General features: G+C 40.2%; 1 protein-coding gene across 6 annotated transcripts in view; it reads right to left on the minus strand.

Annotated features, from left to right (window-relative positions):
• Positions 1 to 26,741, minus strand: part of PTPN2 (protein tyrosine phosphatase non-receptor type 2) — a 94,892-nt gene that overhangs the window by 21,800 nt on the left and 46,351 nt on the right. For 3 of the 6 annotated variants that reach the window (XM_030925787.1, XM_030925789.1, XM_030925786.1), the window contains exons 3-8: positions 26,142 to 26,242; positions 20,245 to 20,343; positions 14,331 to 14,465; positions 7,695 to 7,763; positions 5,634 to 5,843; positions 4,095 to 4,247 (exon numbers count right to left, since the gene is read on the minus strand). In XM_030925787.1, coding sequence (XP_030781647.1) covers positions 4,095 to 4,247; positions 5,634 to 5,843; positions 7,695 to 7,763; positions 14,331 to 14,465; positions 20,245 to 20,343; positions 26,142 to 26,242 — 767 coding nt within the window. The remainder of the gene's footprint in view (positions 1 to 4,094; positions 4,248 to 5,633; positions 5,844 to 7,694; positions 7,764 to 14,330; positions 14,466 to 20,244; positions 20,344 to 26,141; positions 26,243 to 26,741) is intronic. The other 3 variants (XM_030925790.1, XM_030925788.1, XM_030925791.1) reach the window with 2 other exon arrangements.

Raw genomic sequence — 26,741 nt, forward strand, 5'->3', positions numbered from 1 at the left:
CACAAATTAGCCGGGTGTGGTGGTGGGCGCCTGTAATCCCAGGTATTCGGGAGGCTGAGGCATAAAAATCACTTGAACCCGGGAGGCAGAGGTTGCAGTGAATCAAGATCGTGCCACTGCACTCCAGTCTGGGGATCAGAGAGAAACTCTGCCTCAAAAAAAAAAAAGGGTAGAGAGATCTCAAACAACCTGATGTAAAGGAACTAGAAAATAATAAACTAAACCCAAAATTAGCAGAACAAAGAAAATAATAAAGACCAGAAGAATGGAAATAAAGTGACTAAAAAAGATACAAAAGATCAACAAAACCAAAGATTATTTTTTAGAAAAGGTAAATGAAATCAGCAAACCTATAGTAGACTAAAAAAAAAAAAAAAAAGACTCAAATCAGAGATGAAAAAGGAGACATTATAACTAATACCATAAACAAAGTGTTGTAAGAGACTATTATAAACAACTGTATGCCAACAAATTGGAAAGCCTAGAGGAAATGGCTAAATTCCTAGACATACACAAGCTATCAAAACTGAACCATGAAGACATAGAAAACCTGAACTGACCAATAAAGAGTGAGATTGAATCAGTCACAAAAAGTCTCCCATCAAAGAAAAGCCCAGGACTTGATGGCTTCATGGCTGAATTCTACCAAACATTTAAATAATACTAATTCTTTTCACACTATTCAAAAAATTGAAGAGAGAAATCTTACAAAATCATTCTACAAGGCCAGCATTACCCTGATACCAAAACCAAACAAGGATACAACAAAAAAGAAAACTACAGGCCAATATCCTTGATGAACATGGATGCAAAAATCGTGAATGAAATAATAGGAAACTGAATTCAACAGTATATTAAAAACATCATTTACCATGACCAAGTGGGATTCATCCAAGGGATGAAAGGATGGTTCAATACATGCAAATCAATAAACATGATCTATCAAATCAACAGAATCAAGGACAAGAACCATATGATCATTTCAATAGATGCAGAAAAACCATTTGATAAAATTCAGCATACCAGCTGGGCGCAATGGTTCATACCTGTAATCCCAGCACTTTGGGAGGCTGAGGCAGGTGAATCACTTGAGGTCAGGCGTTTGGGACCGGTCTGGCCAACATGGTGAAACCCTATCTCTACTAAAAATACAAAAAACAGCTGGATGTGGTGGTACAGGCGTGTAATTCCAGCCACTTGGGTGGCTGAGGCACGAGAATCGCTGGAACCCAGAAGGCGAAGGCGCAGTGGAACAAGACTGCACCACTGCACTCCAGCCTGGGCAACGGAGCAAGACTCTGCCTCAAAAAAGAAAAATCAACATACCTTCATGATAAAAACTCTCAACAAATTAGGTATGGAGGAAACTGTGCCTCAACACAAAGCCACGTATGACAAGCCCATAGTAAATATCATACCGAACATGAAAAAGTTGAAAGCTTTTCCTCTTAAGATCTGGAACAAGACAGAGATGCCCAATTTCTTTCTTTTTTTTTTGAGATGGAGTTTTGCTCTGTCACCAGGCTGGAGTGCAGTGGCATGATCTGCAACCTCTGCCTCTCGGGTTCAAGCAGTTCTCCTGCTTCAGCCTCCCGAGTAGCTGGGACTACAGGCGCGTGTCACCACACCCAGCTAATTTTTGTATTTTTAGTAGAGACGGAGTTTCACCATGTTGGCCAGGGTGGTCTCAATCTCTTGACCTCGTGATCTGCCCATCTCAGCCTCCCAAAGTGCTGGGATTCCAGGTGTGAGTCACTGCACTGGGCTGGGATGCCCACTTCCAACACTTTTATTCAGCATAATTCTGTAAGCCCTAGCCAGAGCAATTAACCAAGAGAAAGAGAAAGGGCATTCAAATTGGAAAGGAGGAAGTCAAATTGTCTCTGTTTGCAGAAGACATAATCTTATACATAGAAAACTCTATAGCCTCTACCAAAAAACTGTTATAATAAACAAATTCAGTAAAGTTGCAGGATACAAAATCAACAAATAAAAATCAGTAGAATTTTATACATCACTAGCAAACTACCTGAAAAAAAGAAATCAAGAAAGCAATTCCATTTTCAAAAAAATTACCTGGGAATAAATTTAACCAAGGAGGTGAAAGATCTCTATAATGAAAATTATAAAACATTAAAGGAAAAAGTTGAAGAGGACATAAATGGAAAGACAGCCTATGTTCATGGATTAAAATTAATACTGTTAAAATGTCCATGCTACAAAGTGATCTACAGATTCAGTGCAATCCAGTGAAAACACCAATGACATTCTTCTTAGAAACAGAATAATCTAAAATTTGTATGGAATCATAAAAGACGCCAAAAGCCAAAGCAATTTTTAGCAAAAAGAAAGCTGGGGGCATCACACTCTCTGATCTCAAAATATACTACAAAGCTACAGTAACCAAAATAGCATGCTACTACCATAAAAATGGCTGTAAAGACCAATAAAACAGAGAGAGAGCATGGAAATAAATCCACGTATTTACAGCCAATTTATTTTTGACAAAGACGCCAAGAATACACACTGGTGAAGGACAGTCTCTTTCATAAATGGCGTTGGGAACACTGGATATCCAGATGTCCAGGAGTGAAACTAGACCCCTCTCTCTCACCATATTAAAAAATCAACTCAAAATGGGCTAAAGACTTAATATGAGACCCCAAATATAAACACTAAAAGAAAAGATAGGGGAAACATTTCAGGACATTGGTCTGGGCAAGGGAAGGGTCTTTTGTATAAGACCTCAAAAGCAGAAACAGACAAATGGGATTACATCAAACTAAAAAGTTTCTGTACAGCAAAGGAAGCAATCAACAGACTGAAGAGACAATCTACAGAATGGAAGAAAATATCTGCAAACTATACATTCGACAGGGATGAATATCCAAAATATGTAAGAAACTCAAACAAAATTCAATAGCAGAGCAGAAAACACAGATAATCCAATTAAAAACAGGTAAAAGACCTGAATAGCCATGTCTTAAAAGACATACAAAGAGCCAATAGCTATATGAGAAAATGGTCAATATCACTCATCATCAGAATAATGCAAACCAATACCACACTGAGATATTACCATACCCCAATTAGAATGACTATTATCAAAAAGACAAAAGATAAATGCTGGCATGAATGTGGAGAAAGGGGAACTCCTGTACATGGCTGTGGAATGTAAATTAGTACAGCCATTTTGGAAAACAGTATAGAGGTTCCTTAAAAGATTAAAAATAGAACTATCATATGATCCAGCAGTCCCACTACTGGGTATTTATCCAAAGGAAATGAAATTAGGATTTCAAAGGCATAGTGGTGCTCCTGTGCTTACTGCAGCACTATTCACAATAGGCAAGACATGGAATCAACCTAAATGTCCATCAGCGAATGGAGGGAGAAAGAAAATGTGGAATGTATATATACACACACACGTATATACATATACGTGTATCTACAACATATATACGTACACGTTATAGATACACACATATATGCATACATTATATATACATATATACGTATATACGTTATACACGTATATATGTTTTATATACATATACACACATATATACACACACACATATATAGTAATACTATTTGGCCATTAAAAAAAAAGAATTTAGGTTCTACAAATATGCAGTAAAAACACCTTCATGAGAATAAAGCCATCAACCAGAAGAATGTAACATTTTGCTGGAATTTCATTATATCTGCCATAAATATTCAAGTTGCTTGTTATAAAACCAAATATTACATAAACCAAGTATTAGTGTGTAATGAGGGCAAAAGTATCTGAAGTTTCCAGTTACTTTAATAATTAAAAGCTTAACCACCCCCAAAATGAAAAATTCCGTTTCTTTAATGAAATCTTGTTTCTACAAGGGCTTTTAAGTAACAGACAGGATTTAACCTGAGGCTGAGTATATATGAGGAAGCTAGCTAAAATTTTACAATTTTAAGACAGCCAACTGGATTAACCACAAAAATTCAAACATACTTTTTGAAACAAAGACGACAAGGGCTCAAGTGGAGTGCAGTTATTTGATGCTATGTGTATTTAACAAATAGATATGATTTTAAACGTGTATAAAGTTTACCTGTATACTAGAATCTCCCTTTATACATTTTGCTCCTTCTATTATAGCCATGTATGAGAATCTCAGTTGATCTGGGGTCTGAATAAGACCCATTCTGTATTTTCTCATGTTGAGTAACACTTGTTTAATGTTAATATCATCTCCTTTTTCCATCTGCAAGAAAGGCAAAAATCAGACAAATCTTTTGTTATTGGAACCCAGGAAACAGAATCAATGCAAGATCATTGCTAAGATTTTTTTTTTTTTTTTTTTTTGAGACGGAGTCTCGCTCTGTCGCTTAGTCTGGAGTGCAGTGGCCGGATCTCAGCTCACTGCAAGCTCCGCCTCCTGGGTTTACGCCATTCTCCTGCCTCAGCCTCCCGAGTACCTGGGACTACAGGTGCCCGCCACCTCACCCGGCTAGTTTTTTGTATTTTTTTAGTAGAGACGGGGTTTCACCGTGTTAGCCAGGATGGTCTCGATCTCCTGACCTCGTGATCTGCCCATCTCGGCCTCCCAAAGTGCTGGGACTACAGGCTTGAGCCACCGCGCCCGGCCCATTGTTAAGATTTTTGCTCTGCATTTTCTCCTCTGAAAGAACAACGATAATTTAACCCTGCAGCTATAACTGTTACATACACAACAACTATCCCAGCCTACTCATCCCTCCCCACATCTCAACCACTCAAGTAGATGGAGGACTTTGATTCTTTAGCTGATTCACAACTGATTCCAAACCAATCATAGTAATCTCATTCCTTCTGGCCAGTCATTGGTTAAAGGAAGGATTTATAATCAGTTCTGGCTAGTATAAGGACTTTTTTTTTTTTTTTTAAGTCATGGCAGGAGTCAACCTTTCTGCTCACTGCCCTTCCGCCTCCTTCATGTCTGCACTACAGACACAATGTCTGGATACACAGCACCCATCTAAAGATGGTGGGAAAGAGACCAGTAAGGAAAAAATAAAGGTCCTAAAAAGAGAAAAAAAGATTTAGGCTGTATACAGGCTGGGACTGGGATTAACTGGTGCAGAAAGAATTAGCCCTTGGGGGCAGAGACAGGAACCTCAGGCGAGTAACAGTAATACTGACATTTATGGAATGCTCAGAAAACACCAGGGACTCTTCTACGTGTCCCTTAATGTATTAATTCATTGAATTCTCACAGCAACCCTGTGAAATATGTCTATCACTATCCCTAGTTTTTAAATTTAAAAACATGAGATAAAGTATTTGTCTGAGGAAGTCAGTGTTACATATGGATTTATATTTGAAAAAATGAGGGGAAGAGACCTATTATTTCTGTAATATAAAGCTACCAGGAAGAAAAACATCTTCTTAGGAATCTCTAAAATCATCTTGGATACATTTCTACTAGTCATGAATAAGACGCAGTTGCAAAGGTGGAAATGAGATTTTTAGGTTTTTCCAAAAGTAGAAGTTAAAAGTTGAAAAACCTCAGTTCTATGATACAACATCAGTGCTTATTCCTTGCCAGTGGAAGCAATTTAAAAAAAAAAAAAATCAATGAGATTAAAATGAGATCACAAGCAGCACTTACCAAAACAAGACAAGTGTCTACCAGAGAGAAGGTGCCAGAGCGTCCAATGCCTGCACTACAGTGGATCACCGCAGGCCCATGGTCAGGGTTCAAGGAGCCAGATTCTCTCACTTTAAACAAGAAATTGAGAAATGAAGCTGGTGATTCAGGGACTCCAAAATCTGGCCAGGTAGTATAATGAAAGTGAGATATTGTTCTGGTTTCACCACTCTAAAAAGTGAAAATCAAGGGAGGAGAAGTTAGTTCTATTTTTTTTTCTTTTAAAAAAACTACTTCAGAAAGATCATGTGTTTTGTGTAATCCTTTACAGCCATATAGGCTGTTTATACTATGATTTTTCCATTTGTTTTCTGACAATCCCATATACAAATTAGGTAAGATTTTCTTTAGTGGAAATTTGGGATGTATTAATAATAGCTAACACATACAACACTTACTATTTTGGAGGCCTGTTCTAAGCACTTTCCTTATTAACTAAATCCACACAATAATCCTATTAAAACCCATTTTCCTGATGAAGAAACTGAAACAAAGGGTAAGTAGTATGCCCAAGGTCACACAGCTGGAACGTGGCAGAACCAGGATTCGAAGCAACCTGGGGCAGCCTTTGGGTTCTCAGTTACTAATCTGTTACTATACACGTTACCAATATTTTCTTTAATTCATGCATCATGAATGGACTATTTTTTTCTATTTTAAAAAATGTCTGCCAGGCGCAACTGGCTCATGCCTGTAATCCCAGCACTTTGGGAGGCTGAGGTGGGCAGATTAATTGAGGTCAGGAGTTCGACACCAGCCTAGTCAACATGGTGAAACTCCGTTTCTACTAAAAATACAAAAAATTAGCCAGGCGTGGTGGTGCATGCCTGTAATCCCAGCTACTTGGGAGGCTGAGGCAGGAGAATTGCTTGAACCCAGGAGGTGGAGGTTGCAGTGAGCAGAGATCATGCCAGTGCATGCCAGCTTGGGCACCAAGAGTGAAACTCTATTTTCAAAAAAAAAAAAAAATTCTACCAGTGTAATTTTACATTCTTTAACATTTTCCTTTTTATGAATTTCTAAGTTTATTTTTTAAATGTAATCTCCTGTTTAACATGATTATCTGTTAGATTCTGCTACACAGGCATGGGGAGCAACTCAAGAATTAATCTAAACAACCAATCTTTACATTTTTAATTGGAATTGTTCCTCTAATTGTTGCCTTTCCCCATGGCAATAATTTCCAGTCCTAAAGCTGTTTATATGCTTTTGCTGATGTGCTAAAATGGTTTACCAACATGCTAAATGTTTCCTGTCTCTTAGGCCTGCCTGGCATTCACTAACGCTTCCTGGATATTCCTGATGATCTGTATTTCTAACTCATTATGAAAATGTTCTTCAGCTTTTTGCCAATTGCCTTTTGCCCCAAGGAGCACTTCTCTGCTTTATACTCTTCATTGGTGTAAATTAAGCAGTGGTCTTCCACTAATACATCTTTGCGCAATTTTTCAGTTTTATTGTAGGAGGTTTTTTTTGAGGGAGGAGGCACAGAAACAACGTAAAAAACCTTGATGTTTAATGGTGTAATAACTAAAGACTATTATAATACTATCCTGCTCCCAATAAAAATTTCCAAAATTTGAAGTTAGCTTTCACTTTAAAAATATAAATTTTTGGCCGGGCGCGGTGGCTCACACCTGTAATCCTAGCACTTTGGTAGGCCGAGGCGGGTGGATCACCTGAGGTCAGGAGTTTCAGACCAGCCTGACCAACACAGAGAAACCCCATCTCTACTAAAAATACAAACTTATCTGGGCGTGGTGGGGCATGTCTGTAATCCCAGGTACTTGGGAGGTTGAGGCAGGAGAATTGCTTGAACCTGGGAGGCAGTGGTTGCGGTAAGCTGAGATCATGCCATTGCACTCCAGCCTGGGCAACAAGAGCAAAACTCCATCTCAAAAACAAACAAACAAACAAAACCCCCTATTTTGCAGTAGAAATTGACTTCTACGTCCCAGACTCAGTATATAAGGTATAATACTAATAAAGTACAGTGAAATAAATTTTTTAAAAAGTACATACTTTTAGTGACCTTTTAACATCCAGCATTAATAATTTCAAATACAGTGTGATCCACAAGTTCTCAATATACTAAAAGCAATAAAAAATTTCTCCATTACGAATTAAAATGATCACGGTTTCTACGTTTTAAGACATTTCTTTTTAAATTAATTATGGTAAATGAACAAAGCCAGACTAAAGGCTATATACTATACTATTCCATTTATATGACATTCTGGAAAAGGCAGAATCACACAGTAACAGAAACCAGATCACTGGTTGCCAGAGGCTGGGGGTAGAGACCATGACTGACTGTACACAAGCAACACAAGAACATCTGGGGCAGGGGAGAGGTGACAGAACCGATCTACGTTTCTGCTGTGGGCAGTGGTTACATGACTGAATGCACTGTCAAAAGTCACATAACTGTACACCAAAAGGAGTCAATCTTATTGTAGGTATAAAAAAAAAAAAAAGGTAAATTTATTGCATTAAAAAAGAGAATTCAAAACATTCTAAAATAAGAAGGGTAAACTCTAGTCTCCTTTTACAAAACAGCAGATGGGCAGTTAATAAGGCAACACCGACAGGAATGGGCTAGAGGCAGGTTCCTGACAGCGGGGGACACAGTTAACTCCAAGTCAAGTTTTCCTGTAAACGAGGTTAAGATTCTAGTGACATTAACAACCCACTTTGTTTCTTACTTGCTGTGGCCACCGGCAGGACCAGACTCAGTCTGTGTGGGCCTTTCTCTGGTCCGCTCTGAGCAGGAGCCTGCAGTGCTCTGTGGTCTCCGGCCCAGAGCTCCTATGGGGTCCTGGGGTCCTGCGTGTAATTACTTCATCATGTCCTGGCTCAAACACACGGTCACCCTACAATCTTGGGCACGGCTTGCTTTCTCTTTGCTTGTATGATTTTGGCTCAAGACTACTGGTCTCAATTTTTTTCAAATTCAGGTCACACTGTCTGGGATACTGGAAGCCAGTTCCCAGAAATGCTCATGACTGTTTGTATAATAACGTCTTCCCCACTAATAGATTTTTGAAAATCAGTTGTTGTTTTCTCCCCCCCTACAGAGCCAGGACTTTTTGAGAGGTTAACTTTGATTAATTTATCCTTACAGAAACAAGATTCAAAAAACACAGCTTTCCAAAATCATGTAATTCACAGTTACAAAGGACCACATGAAGGCATAAGATTCATATATTTACTACTCTGGTAATAAAAACTTTCATATGCATGACTGGATGGACCCCTTTCCCTCTTTTTCATGCAGAAAAAAAAAAAAAAAAAAGAGGGGGGAAAAAAAAAGGGTTGCCAAAGGATACAGAGCTAAAACAAAACTCATCTTTATTCCAAACAAGGTCTGCATTTAGACTTTACAATTTTTGGCAAACTCCTTATTTTCAAAACTGCGGAAGCACCTTTTTCTTCTCCTTGGTCACCAAGTCACACTACTTCTCTGATCCCCAGCCGCTGCCCCCCAGCCTTCTCGCCGCTTCACCCCACTCCCTACACACACCCGGGTTGCACCCACAATTATAGGCTGTCCCTGTCTGCAGCTGTTCCACACATGCCTGCCAAATTTTCTGTCTAAAACTTTGCATTATGTATACTACATTCTGCACAAAATGTCAACGGCTTGCTGTTCTAAGGCAAAATCCCATTTACATTTTTAAAAGAGAATTCTAAATTTAAAGTATTTTTATAGGGATGGCAAACTTGTATATATAAAGCCAGGAAAATAACCTGTGAGTTGAGCAGGTGTAACAACAGGAATTGTTAGGCCACAGCAATTTAAGTGTATGCCCTGTTCACAGCCTTCAAATGCAAGTTAATAATCATCATAAATATATAATAAGAGTATATATTTTCCAATTATAAAAAATCTATACAGCTCTATGACCCCAGGCCCAATTACTTTCACACTTTAGGTATATATGGAGGGTATCAAGATTTTGTTTCTAAAAGACTTTCACTAAGCCCCAGTTCTGACATCTGTGAATAGGGTTAATAATACTACTTACCTTACAAAACTGTTTTAACGAACAAATGAAACAATTAATGTGAAGTGCCTGCCATATCCCTGCACATGGTAAATGCGTAACAGATACTGGGTATTTTTAAAACAACTATACTCACCAATTGCCTTTATTGTGGCCCCTAGAAAGCTCCAGTCAATTGTAAAACTCAACACATTTTCAACCTCTTCATTGGGTATTTCCTCTACACCTAAAGAGTGACAAAGTTTGTCAACCCTATGTCCTAACCAGATGTCCAATCTGTACCTTCACTATCACTGCCTTAGTTGGGTCTCTCATCAATTTTTGCCAGAGTCAGTATGTCAGTGATAAATATTTACTGACTGCAATTCATTGTGAAAGACAGATCGAACTCACCAGATTAGGAGGAGTGGCAGAAACGGCTACGGACAGGCTTGCATTCTAAGCAGAGAGAAAGCAATATGCAAAGGTATGCCACCCACCCCCACCAAGGAATTAACCTATTAGAGAAGCCTGTCTGTTAGCATGGACAAATCCTGGATACCCAAAGGAGAGGGAGTTAGACAAGGAGGCAAGGACCAGGCTGGAATGGGTCACAGTCGTGTGCACTGGACAGATAACTTTTTTTAGTAACCAACGGAAGCTACAGAAGAATTCTTAGAGGCCGGTGGAAAGATTGCATCTGTGTTTTACAACAATCACTCAGGTGCAATGTGCTTAAAATGTACTCCATCCAATGGCCAGGGAGTACCAAGGCAGCAGATAACTCCCAACCCCTTGGAAGTTAAAAACCTCATTATGGAGTCAAGATTTAGATAGAGAGAAGTACTGAACAAGCAGCAGAATGATAATATTTAAATTACTGAAAAAGTGTAAGAATCATAGCTGTTAGGGATAAATGTGTCACAGATATATGTCAGGAGAGACCTAAGAAAGAAGTGGGCCACAGGGGTTACTAAGGATGTGTAGGATATAAAGGCAGAGAAGAGAGAGGACATTCTAGGTAGAATAAACTGTTTAAACGATTTTGAATCAAATCCCAGGTGAGCATCATAATAATTAGAGTCTCATCTTGCTTAATCTATAGGGACAGGGAAATAGAAGACAGTCAGCATTATAACAGTATTCCTGGAACTCACTAAACATAAAGCTGGCCAACAATATGACAAAAATATTGAAGGGCAACCAAAAGGAAAAACTAAAAGACAAGTACTCTAGATGACCTTGTATTTTTAAAACCCCTCACAATTATCTCCATAGCTTAAGCCACAGGCCACGCTGCAAGCAGAGATGCAATCTCTTCGTTCAAGAGCAAGAGTCCAGACTTTTAGCTTTAAGTAAGTCACTGAAAAGGACTCCTGGTATGTCACTGTGCTGCTCCATTAGACTGGAGGAGGCGCAGGGCTTGCTCAGACAACAGCTTTACCTTTGGACCTGTTAATAGATGTAAGTCAGACTCCCTTAGATGCACACTGATCTCTGCACCGCAGAGACCTCAATAAAGACAGAGATCTGTGGGTCCTGACTGATAGCTGAGGTTGGCTATCAGCTCCCTACTTCATCATCACTTTTTGTCACTCCCTTGGTTCTTTCCGTCTCTCTAAACTTATCCTTTTCAACGACTCCCCGTTTCTGCTGTCCCTTCCAATTCATGACTACTACAGAAAAGAAACTAATCAACTAAAAAGCTCATTGCGGCTCCCGCATTATGTCTTAGACACTGTCATGATATTAACTCACTTGATCTTTACAGCAATCCTATGTAGTAGGTACATGATCACCCTCATTTCATAGATGATAAAACAGGTACTGTTTATCATCCATAGTGAAGTAATGTGACCCAAGTCACTCAGCAAGAGTGGCAGAGTCAGGATTTAAAGTCAGGCTATCTGATTCTACAGTTTATCTACTTAGGCAAATGTAATTCTGCCTTCCATACTGAAATGCCACTTTATCCTTCTAACGAATAAAGAATCCCTAGTTAAAAATTATAAAGTAGAACACAAATAAATTCTTGCTATTATACTATGGTATGTTCTAAACCCAGGCCAATAAAAAATCCAGTGACCATGTCATTATACCACACAGTTGCTAGCAACTAAAACACGGTGGCTGGCCAACTCACATGACGGCCTCAACTCCAGAAAGATGCTTCAGAATCAATAATCTCTCTTTACAACAATTAGCATCTTTTCAAAAGGACTTATCCCCATGTCAAAAGTTAGGAGATGGCCGGGCACAGTGGCTCACACCTGTAATCCCAGCACTTTGAGAGGCTGAGGCGGACAGATCACCTGAAGTCAGGAGGAGTTCGAGATCAGTCTGGCCAACATGGCGAAACCCCATCTCTACTAAAAATACAAAAAATTAGCCAGGCATGGCGGTGCACACCTGTAGTCCCAGCTACTCGGGAGGAGACAGGAGAATCACTTGAACCCAGGAGGTGGAGGCTGCAATGAGCCAAGATCATGCCACTGCACTCCAGCCTGGGCAACAGAATGAGACTCTGTCTTAAAGAAATAGGGGACCAGGAGAACTAATGAGTTCAGTCTGTCACTTAATCGCTAAGTAATCAGTGGAAAAAGTCCTATAAACGAATGGATTTTAACATAACTATTCATTTTTATAATGTAAAATATGGGGATAATAAGAATATTTACACTGTCCACACTAACTGAAGACTATTGGTCAAATGATATAATGTGAAAGCATTTTGGAATCTGATAAACAAAATACAAAAATCATTCTATTTTATTATTACTTCAGGTATCATCAATTCTCAATAAGGACTGTTTCAGAAGTAGGGAAACACTTCTATGCCCTTCATCTAAATCAATTTTAATGCCACAAGCAAATGAGTAATTACCTGGGATAAATACCAAGAGAAGATGATTCAGAGAACTTTGAGAACCTTGTGGAAATATAGTGCTGTTTCTGGGAATGAATAATGTACAGCTCAGTCCAATATCAAAGAGTTATTGATGTATCTCAATGCACTTTTTAAGACACATGTAAATGGAAAGAGTTGTGACAAAACAAATATACTAATGGGAATTTATAAATAAATCTAAGCATTATCATTCCTAATTTTGAGCCTTTTTAGGTGACTGAAGAGACTGCATAATAAGCTTAGTTATGGATGTCATGGGAAGCTGGACAGAAGGAAAACCAGAACCTAGGCCTCACGCACAGAGCTTGCACCTGTGCTTACTCAATGCAGCAAAAAACACAAGTGTTCCAAGGGATCCACCATAAAAGGGATTGCCACACATCTAAAAAGCATGTGTGTATACATATATATATATATATCTCTCCCTTCTCTTTAAGGCTTTGTGTTGTTAGTGATCACTTAATTTACTTAATGGTTAACTAAAACAGTATTTCAGTTAAAGACTACATACATTCCTAAAGTCATATGAGGCTAAACATTTTCCTGTTTTCAAGCTATCACAGTTTCTATTAGCATCTCAGAATTACTCTCATTTCATTATTTTCTAGTTTATTCTAATTATAACACAAAGAAGGCAAAAGAGGTAAATGGCAAAAGGGGGAGAAATGCCCCGATCATCACCCTGGCAACAGCAGGTTCGTAACCCACTATGTGTGTGTATTTCAACCAAGGCCCAAGGAACACTTCATATGTTTCTGGGGAAGAAAACTGCAAGTAAGGCCTGGCATGGTGGCTCATGACTGTAATCTCAACACTTTGGGAGGCCAAGGTGGGAGGATCGCTTGAGCCCAGGAGTTTGAAACCAGCCTGGATAACAAGGCAAGACCCCATCTCTACAAAAAAAAAAAAAAGAAAATTAGGTATGGTGGCTCATGCCTGTAATCCCAGATACTCAGGAGGCTGAAGTGGGTGGATTTCTTGAGGCCAGGAGTTGGAGGCCGCAGTGAGAGCTCTGATCATGCCACTGTACTCCAGCCTGGGTGGCAATGCAAGACTCTCTCAAAAAACCAATCAACCAACCACCCAAACACCCAAGTAAATATTCTTGAGACCACATGCTACATTTATACATGTATATGTATGTATGGATATACGTATGTGTGTGTTACATATATATAAAAAACACCATTTTTTCACAACTCAGTAAGGACAAATTTTTGTGTTGTGAATCACTTAACAATAGCTTTGTAAGTTATTTTCTTGAGGATTTTGCTATTCTTGGCAGTCACAGGTCCTGGGAGCTATTGTTTCCTGGGCATCTACTGAGGTCAGGTGCTCTGCATACACACCTTCATCTGACCTTCAGGACAGCCCTGGAGGGGAGGCGTGGTAATCTCCATTTTACAGATGAGGAAGGGCTCAGGGAGGGCGGGGAACAAGTCTAAATTATACCTCTACTGAGCAGCAGAGCTGGATCTGAATTCAAGCTTGCCTGACTCTAAAGCCCTCTCTATTAATCCTCATGTATTTCTATTAATTAATTTTCAAACCCCAAGTAACAACCTGAACTTTGAAATTTGTAGTTTCTACTGTTTCTTTAGAGTCCTCAGAAAGCTACTACGTGCAGGCACACAAAGTGATTATGACTAGATACTATAGGTATTATCCAAATGCATGTGCTTATCAAACTTCAAATCTAATAATAAAGAGTAATTCTTTAAACCATCATATAAAGTCCAGACTTCTGGGCAAGAAAGGTCTTACATTGATATTTTCTAATTGTAGTAGATGTACTGTATAATACGACTTCACATCTTCTGACAAGAGCTTCACACTGAATCCTGTTTCTTTAAACAGCATCTCTTGGTCATCTGTTGGCCAGTACTGTGCACATTTAACCTAAATTTAGAAATATGTATATTTTTTTTTAGTTTATAGACATCATGAAACCATAAAGTTAAAAAATGAAAACAAACCACACATGTACATGTTATATTTTTTCAAGTACCCAAAACTAAGAAGTCACTACTATATTCTACGCTTAATGTATTTTAGTAAGATTGAAATTTTACAGCCAGGTGTGGCTCGCGCCTGTAATCCCAAAACTTTGGCAGGCTGAGGCGGGAGGATCACCTGAGGTCAGGAGTTCAAGACCAACCTGGCTAACACGGTGAAACCCCATCTCTACTAAAAATACAAAAATTAGCTGGGCCTGTGGCGGGCGCCTGTAATCCCAGCTAGTCGTGAGACTCACCTCCTGAGCAGTTGGGATTACAGGCACCTGCCACTACACCCAGCTAATTTTTGTATTTTTAATAGAGACAGGGTTTTGCCATGTTGGCCAGGCTGGTCTTGAACTACTGACCTCAAGTGAGCCACCCACCTCAGCCTCTCAAAGCGCTAGGATAACAGGCATGAGCCACCGCGTCCGGTCTTATAAGGCCTTTTTAAAGTGTTCCTGTAACTTATAAACTAAAAAAGCCACAGATATCATATTCATAAAATAAAAATTATCATTTTTAAAGCATGATTACCTATATTTTAACGTCAGGACATTCACTTTACGTTTCTAAAATTATCAAACCCTTGCAATAATTTTATCTTCAAAATAAATGCTGCTGGCCGGGCACGATGGCTCATGCCTGTAATCCCAGCACTTTGGGAGGCCGAGGTGGGCAGATTATGAGGTCACGAGATTGAGACCATCCTGGCTAACACAGTGAAACTCCGTCTCTACTAAAAATACAAAAAATTAGCCAAGCGTGGTGGTGGGCGCCTGTAGTCCCAGCTACTAGGGAGGCTGAGGCAGGAGAATGGCGTGAACCCGGGAGGCGGAGCTTGCAGTGAGCTGAGATCGCGCCACTGCACTCCAGCCTGAGCAACACAGCAAGACTCCGTCTCAAAAAAAAAAAAAAAAAAAATTTGTTGCTGAACCGGCTTTATTTTACAAGTATTTTCCACAAATGCCTATGAATCTACTACTCAATATTCTATCTAGGGCCAGGCACATGTGACTCACGCCTGTAATCCTAGCACTTTGGGAAGCTGAGGTGGGTGGATCACTTGAGCCCAGGAGTTTGGCCTGGGCAACAGGGTGAAATTCAGCCTGGACAACATGGCGAATTCCTGTCTCTACAAAAAATACAAAAAAAAATGAGCTGGGTGCGGTGGCAAGTTGGGTGCGGTGGCGCACCCCTGTAGTCCCAGCTGCTCAGGAGTATGAAGTGGGAAGATGACCTGAGCATGGGCAGTCGAGGCTGCACTGAGGCTGTGCCACAGCCCTCCAGCCTGGATGACAAAAGTGAGACCCAGTCTCAAAAAAACCAAACAAAAAAATGACATTTAGAAATAACATTGTATATTTGCGTACTAAAATTAAACTGGGGGAGAGAATGAGAAGATAAGCCCCTTTTACGTAGAGTTTGGCAGAACTACTGATACGAAATTCAAATCTGTGACAATAAACATATCTTCCCAAATGCCGAAGTATGAAGCCAGCAGACTGAAGCAAGGCAGTCATCTCGGCAGGACAAAACACCAGGAAAAAGTATTTTTAAAAATGGCCATTTCTCCTTTTCCAAATAACAGCTACAACAATAAAAATGTCTCCCAAACCAATAAATACTATGAATTAATTCTTTAAAAGGTGCTAAAAGACAAACAAAAGACCAGGTGCGGTGGCTCACGCCTGTAATCCCAGCACTTTGGGAGGCTGAGACGGGCGGATCACGAGGTCAGGAGATCGAGACCATCCTGGCTAACACGGTGAAACCCCGTCTCTACTAAAAATACAAAAAACTAGCCGGGCGAGGTGGCGGGCACCTGTAGTCCCAGCTACTCGGGAGGCTGAGGCAGGAGAATGGCGTAAACCCGGGAGGCGGAGCTTGCAGTGAGCTGAGATCCGGCCACTGCACTCCAGCCTGGGCGACAGAGGGAGACTCCGTCTCAAAAAAAAAAAAAAAAAAAAAAGGACAAACAAAAAATGATATAAGAAGTAAAAGACTAAAATTTAGAACTCAGAAACAAGATAGGAGATAGAAAAGTTCAAATAATAGAACACATCATTTCACAAATGAGGATTAAACTGGAAGGAAGAGAGAACTAAACACAATAGATAAAAATGCCTTAAGAGGAAAATAATTTTTTTTTTTTTTTTTTAAGAGACAGGGTCTTAAGAGCTCTGTAGCCCAGGTTGGGGTGCACTGGGGTGAACCTGGCTCACTTCAGCCTCAATCTTCTGGGCTCAAGCGATCTCCCAACCCCAGCTGGCACTCCAGGTGCATGTCACCGCACCTGGCTACTTTTGGTACTTTTTATAGACGTAGGGTCTCAGTTTGTTGTCCAGGCTGGTTTTGAATTCCTGGGCTCAAGGGACCCTCCTGCCTCAGCCTCCCAAAGTGCTGGGATTATAGGTGTGAGCCCTCAAACCTGGCCAGAAAAAGCAAATCTTTTTTAAGTAAAACAGAAATAGAGAGATAAACAGGATAAGAGAATGTGACAAACAAAAAAGATAGGCAAAGAAAATCCAACATATGTATAATAGGAAGACCCAAAGAGGAGCATTAAAGCAAGCAAGGGAGCAGAACAAATACTAAGGACTGTAACTCAACAAATATTTCTTTAACAAAAAGTATTTAAAAAGTAAGAAAAAAGTACTTGAAGTCAAACACTCAAGAAGACATCGTGTACCTGTAAAAACTGACCCAGAATGGCCAATCACTAAGACATATTTTTGGTAAAATGAATAATATCTGAAGAAAAAGAAAAAAGGAATTTATTGGGTAGTGTAGATAAAAAAGAACAAGAGACTTATAAAGGAAGTAAGATGTCCATTAGACGTTGGTGGAAGACCAGAAGGAAATGGAAAAATGTTTAAGCTGTTCAAAGAATAGCACGGGAGTCAAGGATTTCATATCCTGCCAAACTGACTTTCAGATATTAAGACAGCAGATGAACCATCACTGACATGTAAAAAAATCGGGGACTATAATGCTCACAAGTCCTTCCTTAGGATCCACTAGAGAATGAGCTGTAGTCAGAATGACTGGGGAGACATCAAGAAAGACTGTTGATGAATATTAACTAATGCTTGCTTGTAGAACTAAGAGTCTACAAGGGATATAAGGGAGAGACTTACATTTGTAAAGGACAACTCAGAAACATCAGGAAGAGAAAAAAATATTAAAAATTGTAAACCATTTTCAGTAATTATTTTGGTAGTAGATGATATGATTATGGCTATGTTTTGTATGTGATATGGGAAGAAGGAAATGAGTCATTACAAGATAGCTTATCTCTCTCATCTCTTTGAGAACCAGGATTATTGGTATGAAAAAGGAAACAGCAGATATAAGATAGAAGGGGCTAAGCGGCCCTTACAGCTCCAAATTTAAATTGGAAATATTATGAACTCTTAAAGTATGTTATCGTAACATATACATATTGTTCCTCAGCTTTTGTCCACTGAAAGCCCTCACAACAATGGCCAGTCCAGGAGCAACACACATCCTTATTTTTGCTGTGATCTTGAAATACTACTGCCCATTAAAAGAAACCAAAGCTCCTCAGAGAAACGGCTGGCTCCAGGTCTGGGCAGCAAGAGTTTGAGATGAGCCTGCAATATGCAGTCATTACAGACAGCAAGAAAAAAAACATTTTTTTTTTTGAGACAGGGTCTCTCTCTGTCACCCAGGCTGGAGTGCAGTGGCAGGGTCACAGCTAACTGCAGCCGTCTTCCTGGCCTCAAGCGATCCTCCTGCTTCAGTCCCCCAGGTAGCTGGGACTACAGGCATGTGCTACCACGCCCAGTTAATTTTTGTATTTTTTGCAGAGACAGAGTTTCACCATTTGCCCAGGCTGGTCTCAAACTCCTGGGCTCAAGCAATCCACCTAACTCCCCAAAGTGCTGGGATTACAGGTGTGAGCCACTGCACCCAGCCAAGGAAACTATTAAAGGTTTGTTAAAAAGGACTCAGGGCTGGGTGAGGTGACTCATGCTTGTAATCCCACCATTTTGGGAGGCTGAGATGGGCAGATCACTTGAGGTCAGGAGCTTGAGACCAGCCTGGCCAATATGGTAAAACAGTCTCTACAAAAATTAGCCGCATGCTGGTGGGTGCTTGTAATCCCAGTTACTCGGGAGGCTCAGGCGGGAGAATCGCTTGAACCCAGGAAATGGAGGTTGAAGTGAGCCGAAATAACGCCACTGCACTCCTGCCTGGGCAACAGAGCGAGACTCCATCTCAAAAACAAAAAGGACTCAGGACCCAACCTAAAGAGATTGCTGCTAGCGAATGACAGGATAATTTGATCAAAAATAAGGAAAATAACTGCAAAGGAGTAAAATGAACCCAATATGTCTAAACCCATAATACTTCATCCTCTCCTGCCACTCTCCACCAGAAAAACTCCTAATTGGTCATCTGTTGAGGACAGATGACCTCAATAGGGAATCCACTTTTTTTGGAAAATTGCTTTTAAGAGAGGTAATGACAGAATTGGATTATCACCATCTGTAACCCATAATGAATTAAGAAGCTGAGCACCAATAATGGCTATTAATAAAATAAAAAGAACAATAATCAGACATTACGGGTCTCTTGATGAATAGCACATTACCCACCACCTCTGAAGGAATCTTCCCCAAAATAATTAAACCTGACACTTGTTAACCATCCAGGTCCAACCACCATCAGCATGATTTCTAAATTCTGGTGGCAGTGTTATCTTATTAATACAGTAATTATACTCCAAAATGAGAGAATGAAATTTGCAAATCATTTAGTTTGCAATGCTGCTCAAACTGACAATGTCATAATCCTTAATTTTATTTATTTATTTATTTTTTTGGAGATGGAGTCTCACTCTACCGCCCAGGCTGAAGTGCAGTGGTTTGGAGATAGAGTCTCACTTGACCATCCAGGCTGGGGTGCAGTGGCACAATCTCGGCTCACTGCAACCTCCACCTCCCAGGTTCAAGCAGTTGTCCTGCCTCAGCCTCCCAAGTAGCTGGGACTACACCCGGCTAATTTTTGTATTTTTGGTAGAGACGAGGTTTCACCATGTTGGCCAGGCTGGTCTCAAACTCTTGCCCTCAAGTGATCTGCCTGCCTCAGCCTCCCAAAGTGCTGGGATTAGAGATTTGAGTCACTGTGCATGGCCTAATCCTTAATTTTTAAATGATACTGAAGATCAGGAAAAACCACTGTAAATGACTACGCTGACACTGCCGGAAATTCTGGCATGTCATTGCCACATCTGATTAGCAGTGGATTAGGAAATTTTCATCATCAGTAAAAACCAGCAACTACGAAATGTAGAATAAAGTAAGAAATCTGAAGTAGAACAGTACAAGATCTTAAAGCTGGAAGAGGGACTTAGTGACAAATATGTCAACAAGGATTCCTAGGGATTCCAAAGATCTATGTATCACTGCTAGTCAGTATTTATTCCATTATATTTCTATCTTGGAGATGAAAGGTCTGCAATTGTTATATAAATACTTAAAATAAGAAAGGAAAAGGATGAATAAGTTTTTCTGGACAGAAACACTTTGACCACTAGCCTTTAGCAATTAAAGGCCAAAACTAAGGAATGAATATTGGCCCCAAAATGAAAATCTTTATATGCTAATGATCACATACAGTATACTAAGCTGTAAATATTAAATATTACTCACCGATTCTTTCTCCACAATGCGGTTCAGCATGACAACTGCTTTGGTCTTCTGCTGCCAAACCATAAGCCAGAAATGGCAGCATGTGTTAGGAAGTGGACCCTGTGAGGAGAGAGGAGAGAGAGCAGATGAGGCAAGCAGACAGAAAGAGGCTTCAGGAAGGCCTCGTCAAGTCTGCTCCTGGGATGTTACAAGACAGACAGTGGATGGGCTTATAAGAAGAAAACCAAGACTTCCAATCCACCTGATTTCAAAACCAGGTCTGTGCTACTTAGGATTTTTGGTTGTAAATGATTAAAATTGACTTTTATTTTCTTAGGCAAAAAATGAATTAAGATATCAGGTGGCTTTCAGAGTTGAGGACTAGAGAGCCAAGCTTGGGTAGGAACCAAGGGGTTGAGGCACAAGCAAGGTCCTGCCACAAAGAAAGTCAACCTGGGATGCTGCTCTTGATATTGTCACTACTATCCCCTTGCTTTTGCTGGCACTGCCATATGAAGGTGGCCGTAGTATTCATAAACAATCTATAGGCAAACCAGAGACAAAATCACAAGTAGGAGTATCTGACAGATCATGTTCTAGCTGCAAAGAAGGTAGACAAAGGTAATTTCTGTCCTCTTCATCTTCCACAGTCAAAAGACAGGACCTGCCTCCCACACATCATAGAAGATCCATGAGAAAAAAGTCCACTATCACTGGCCAGCCAATCAACTCAAGTCAACTACAAAAAGATTTCTAGAAAAAGTAGGAATCATTAAAGTACCTGAACCACAATGAAACTGTTAATCTACAAATGCACAGTATGTATGGCCTTGATGGAAGAGTACTGGGCAGAGTTAAAAAGGGGCAACAGTCCATGTTACAACAACGCCATGGCGATAAAAGCAAAATATTTCATGTATTTCCAATTGCTTTCACATTTTAATGATAGCATAGGGTAAAAGAAAGGACTAATAAGAGATGAAAAGCCTATGTACAAATTTTAACTAGTTTTAAATGAGAAGGCTAAATGAGATGTAGTTTTGCTACACCTAAAATAACTCTGAACATGCATTCAACTCTCATGGAATGTAGCAGAGTGGGAAGAGTTAGGGGCAGAGTCAGGAGTGGGGGCTAGGGCTGCCCAGAGCTTCAGACCCACGTGCAACAAGGGGGTCAAAGTGGTTCTAGACTAAAAGAATTTTTTATTTTTTGAGATGGCGTCTCTTGTCACCCGGGCTAGAGAGAAGTGTCGCGATCTCAGCTCACCGTAACCTCCACCTCCCAGGTTCACGAGATTCTCCTGCCTAAGCCTCCCATGGAGCTGGGATTATAGGCGCCCAACACCACACCTGGCTAAATTTTGTATTTTTAGTAGAGACAGGGTTTCACTATGTTGGCCAGTTTGGTCTCGAACTCCTGACCTCAAGTGATCCACCTGCCTCGGCCTCCCAAAGTGCTGGCATTACAGGTGTGAGCCATGGTGCCTGGCCGACTAAAAGCATCTTTAGGCCCGGTGTACTCCTTGGTATGTAGCAGATACTCAATAAATATTACTTAAATGAATAAACCAAGGTTAAGTTGTAAAAATGCTAGAAGTCTACTGAGGATCCCGACAAACTACGACCTAATATTTGAGAACAGCGTTTTCCTCACTCAACTTGTTTTTCTATTACTTGATCTACTTCCAAAACAAAACAGAGTGTAGAGGTAAAAACAGCAACGAGGAAATCCCCAGTAAAATGAATGCCTTTTTATTTAAAAAAAAAAAAAAAAAAAAAAAATGGATGTAGCATTTTCCCAGTAAGGTCACTCCTTGGTGTATACACACAATCACATCCCATGCCATTCCACTGGTGATCCTAAAGACTAAATAATAAACATAAACATAGCTGCTATAGTATAAAGAACACTGGTTTTTCTTTTTTCGAGATGGAGTCTTGCTCTGTTGCCCAGGATGGAGTGCAATGGCACCACCTCAACTCACTGCAACCTCTACCACCTGGATGCAAGCAATTCTCCCTGCCTCAGCCTCCTGAGTAGCTGGGACTACAGGTATGCACCACCATGCCCGGCTAATTTTTGTAGTTTTAGTAGAGACGGGGTTTTACCATGTTGGCCAGGCTGGTCTCAAACTCTCCTGACCTCAGGTGATGATCGCCTGCCTCAGCCTCCCAAAGTGCTGGGAGGACAGGCGTGAGCCACTACGCCCAACCACAGGTTTTTAAATCAGAGGGACAGAGATTCACATCTCAGCTCTTCTATTTACTAGCAATGCTACCAATTTTCTTCATCTGCAGAACAGACATAACACACCAAGGAGGTGACTTTTAAAAAAATACTAATTCATACAACTCAGAAGAAAAAGATGATTGAAACAATAATCTACAAAGGACAACCAGAAGCGCTGGGGTAACAAGCATTTTGCATCTCTAGTTTTCTGTATCCTCCATTCTCAACAACCTGCTAGGTGCAAGGCCAAGAGCTAGACTGAGATGCAGTCTTGGCTCTTGAAGAGCTTGCACAGGTGGCAAGGAGTACTTGTATGACTCATGGACACACTTAAGTACCACAAGAATATGAGTAAATTAAACCCAGGTTTTAGGGAGCAGAAAAGGCTGGGAAGGAAACTACAGAAGAGCCTCAGAAAACGTCCTAACACAGAGAGGGAATGCAGAAGAATGGGAGGCAGTTAGGGTCCATTCCAGGCCCTCCAAGCATAAGGCAAAGTGCATGAAAGTTTAGGGCATATTTGGGAAAAGACAAATAGATCAGTGAGGTGGAAGTGGAGGGATGTAGTCGGCAATTACACCGGTAGTGACAGGGATGGTGGCAAGGGGAGACCTTAAAAAGCTGCTGCAATAGGACAGGTGTAACTGAAGAGAGCTCTGAAAAAAGGGAGGGGCAACAGAAGATCAGAAAGAACTTGGCAGACAATGAGGACAGTTTCAATCCCAATGAGAAAAACAGGAAGGCAGCTGCCTTGGTAAAAAAGATAGAAAACGTGCAGATTTTGAAATCCAGTAAAAATATCCAATAGAGACCTGACAAATATAGAGAGGAACTCAGGAGAGAACAAAAAGCCAGACACGGGCTTCTGAGTGCTCGCATTAAATGTGCAGGGCTCCTTCAGGACACACACAGCGAAAAGAAGTTCAAAAACAATCACCAGGAGGCTGGGCGTGGTGGCTCCCACCTGTGATCCCAGCACTGTGGGAGGCCAAGGCAGGTGGATCATCTGAGGCCAGGAGTTGGAGACCAGCCTGAGCAACACGACGAAACCTTGTCTCTACTAAAAATACAGAAATCAGCTGGGAGTGGTGGTGAGCACCTGTAATCCCAGCTACTTGGGAGGCTGAAGCATGAGAATCACTTGAACCCGGGAGGCAGAGGTTGTAGTGAGCTGAGATCGCATCACTGCACTCCAGGCTGGGCAACAGAGTGAGACTCCATCTCAAAAAAAAAAAGTTATTTAATATCTCTGGACCTCCTTAGATTCCTCGTGTATAAAATAAAGGTAATACTATTTACCACAGAGGGTTGTCTTAAGGTTTAAATTATACAAAGCATGTAAAAACACTATTACAAAATTATTAACTGCTATTAATTTTATTTCCCACCAGAATGTAAAATTCATAATAGTAGGGTTTTATTTAACAAGTCTGTTTTATTTAAACAATGCCTGCCACAGAGTAGGTCTCAGTAAGCCTTTGCTGGGTCAGTGAATACCCAATGAAATGCTGGCACCAAGATTCAAGCACAGGTACCATGACAGTAGTCTACCCTATCTTAGGTTACAAAGGTTAAAACCATGGTCTTAAAGGGCTGTGGTGCAGACTGGAGGGGAGAAAAAAAAAAAAAAGCTAATTTAGAATCTTGAGAAAGACCTATGTTTTTAAGAACTAAGAAGAGAACAAAAAACAAAAACAAAAAAAAAAAAAAAGGAGAAAAATGGTACAGAGGGAGAAAGTATTGTGATAAGGGATCTAGGGTGGTAATTCTTCTCTATTTTGTAATGTTATTAGTTGTTCCTGGATATACACAGGGGACTGGTTCTAGGACCCAATCCGCCCCCCTCCACTGCAGTATACCAAAATCCACACATGTCCAAACCCCACTGGTGGCCCTGTAGAACCTGCAGATACAGAGAGTCAGCCCTCTGTATGCATGGATTTCACATCTCATGAACACCGCATTTCCGACCTGTTTTTGGTTGAAAAAAATTTGCCTGTAAGTGGACTAGTACAGTTCAACCCTGTGTGGTTCAAGGGTCAACTGTAGTTATTTCAAACAGAAAATAAAATTTTTAACTCTAAATAGTAGTTTAAAATATGAATGCACATTTAAAAAAACTTCCAATATTACAGAAAGGAAGAAAATGGAAAATTAAAGTCTCTATTCCCAAGCTCCAAAAATAACCACTAATGGTGTATGTATGATTAACTTATTTAACCAGTCCCTCACAGACAGCATGAGTCTGATGCGTTAAAATAAGACTGCAATGAACATGATCACATATGTCTTTTTTTTTGGACAGAGTTTTGCTCTTCTGCCCAGGCTGGAGTACAGTGGCGCTATCTTGCCTCACTGCCACCTCCAACCCCCAGGTTCAAGCGATTCTCCTGCCTCAGACTCCTGGGTAGCTGGGACTATAGGTGGCCGCCACCACACCCAGCTAATTTTTGTATTTTTAGTAAAGATGGGGTTTCACCATGTTGGCCAGGCTGGTCTCAAACTCCTGATCTCAGGTGATCCATGTGCCTCAGCCTCCTAAAGTGCTGGGATTACAGGCATGAGACATACGGCCTATCATGTATGTCTTTATGTCTGACTGTATTTCTCTAAGTAGACTTTCTTGGTCGGTCAGAGTATTTGAAGACTGAGTTCCACACACTTTGAAATCTCTCCTGTTCTGACAGGGGGTGGCCCATTCCCTGGTTGCTGAATGAAGGGGGCATCTCTTCATGTGCAAAGTGTCCACCTTTGTGTCATTCTTTGAACTAGGAATTTATGTCCTATGCCAGTTTTCTTCATGGGCTGTTTTTCTTTTTTTGACTTGCAGGAGCTGTATTACCTCAAGTAAAATAATGCATTTTAGTTTCCTTTGGACTGATGTAGTCTAATAGCTCCTAGTTACATTAATCTGCATATGTTTTTACTTATCAAACATTTTTCTCTTTCAAGTAAGTCATTCTGATTCAAGTTATGTTTTCAAAAATATCAAATATTATGGTGTATCTCTTGAATATTTAAAAATCTTTAGGGGGAAGTGACAGCACCATTAATCAAGTCTTTATTACTTGATGAATAAAGAGTAGCTGTGGATACACAAAAATCTCTCCTATTATCTCAGAATGGAAAGAAAATCATGCTTGCACACAGGTGTGGCTGATGTGCTCAGAGACAACTGGACAGAAGGCCAAAGGGAGCACAAGGCCTTGCAGCTGGGCCTCTGGAGCACCTGGTCTCAGCACCTGCACAGGTCCTCAAAGACGACCAGACACCATCCAGGGCTTGGCGTACTCTCTGAAGGTATATGCGAGGCAGGGAGAGCTACAGAAGAGGCGTCTAGGGCCTCTGGTTTTGCCACAGGTTATGGGAAGAGAAACAGCAGACGCTAAGAAGCATTCGCAGAGCTCTGTGTCAGACATAATGTAAGGAACAACCTGCCCAAAGAACTGGCCTAAGCCATTTCATAAGAATTTTCCTTCACAGAACGTGTAATATTAAAAATAACTTGCCTTTTATCTTAAATACTCAAAGCTTCAAAACTTTATAACGTCCAAAATTCATTACATCGTCAGAAAAAACTAAATTACCATTTCATTTCCAAAAGAAATCAAGATATACTTTTCCCTATGATTTACAGCCGAACGACCACAAACACATCATTTTCAGACATTTGCTTGGTATCTACTTGCCTGTGTTAAGATGTAACTCCTTTGTGCCTCTTCTATGTCAACTAAACTGGCGTTAATATAATCATTCTCAGCATTCTGCAGTTTAACACGGCTGTGATCATCTGAAAACAGAGAATGATAAACCACAATGTCATTTCAAACTTACCATTGTCTTATCTTCATATTAATATTCTAGGTATTTACAAAAGGATAGAAGAAATAAGAAAAATGAATTAGCATCGTAAGAGAGTTGAGACAAATCCTAAACTATTCTCTACTTTTTTTTAAGAACTATAAAATGTAATCTTGTTTGTTACTATAGTGCTAGAAGGGAAGTGCTTCTGTTTGTAGCACATTAGCCATTGTGACTTGAAAAATCGAACAGAAGTAAACATAGTTAAATGAATAAAGTACTTACTTTCCTAAAAGTAAAAGGATCATTCAGCTTCTTGGTACCTAAGAATTGACGGGTCTACCTACAAAACGGTAACTGGTCTCAAATAGATGAGACTAGATTTCCGAGGTTAACCTATTTCACCCTCTTCACTGCTCAATAGATAAGAATTCCACTGTAAATAAATTTTAGCACTGAACTGTGTTTAGGTTAAATGCTGAAAACAT

This window comes from Rhinopithecus roxellana, chromosome 21 (assembly GCF_007565055.1).
Source record: "Rhinopithecus roxellana isolate Shanxi Qingling chromosome 21, ASM756505v1, whole genome shotgun sequence".
Lineage (NCBI taxonomy): Eukaryota > Metazoa > Chordata > Mammalia > Primates > Cercopithecidae > Rhinopithecus > Rhinopithecus roxellana.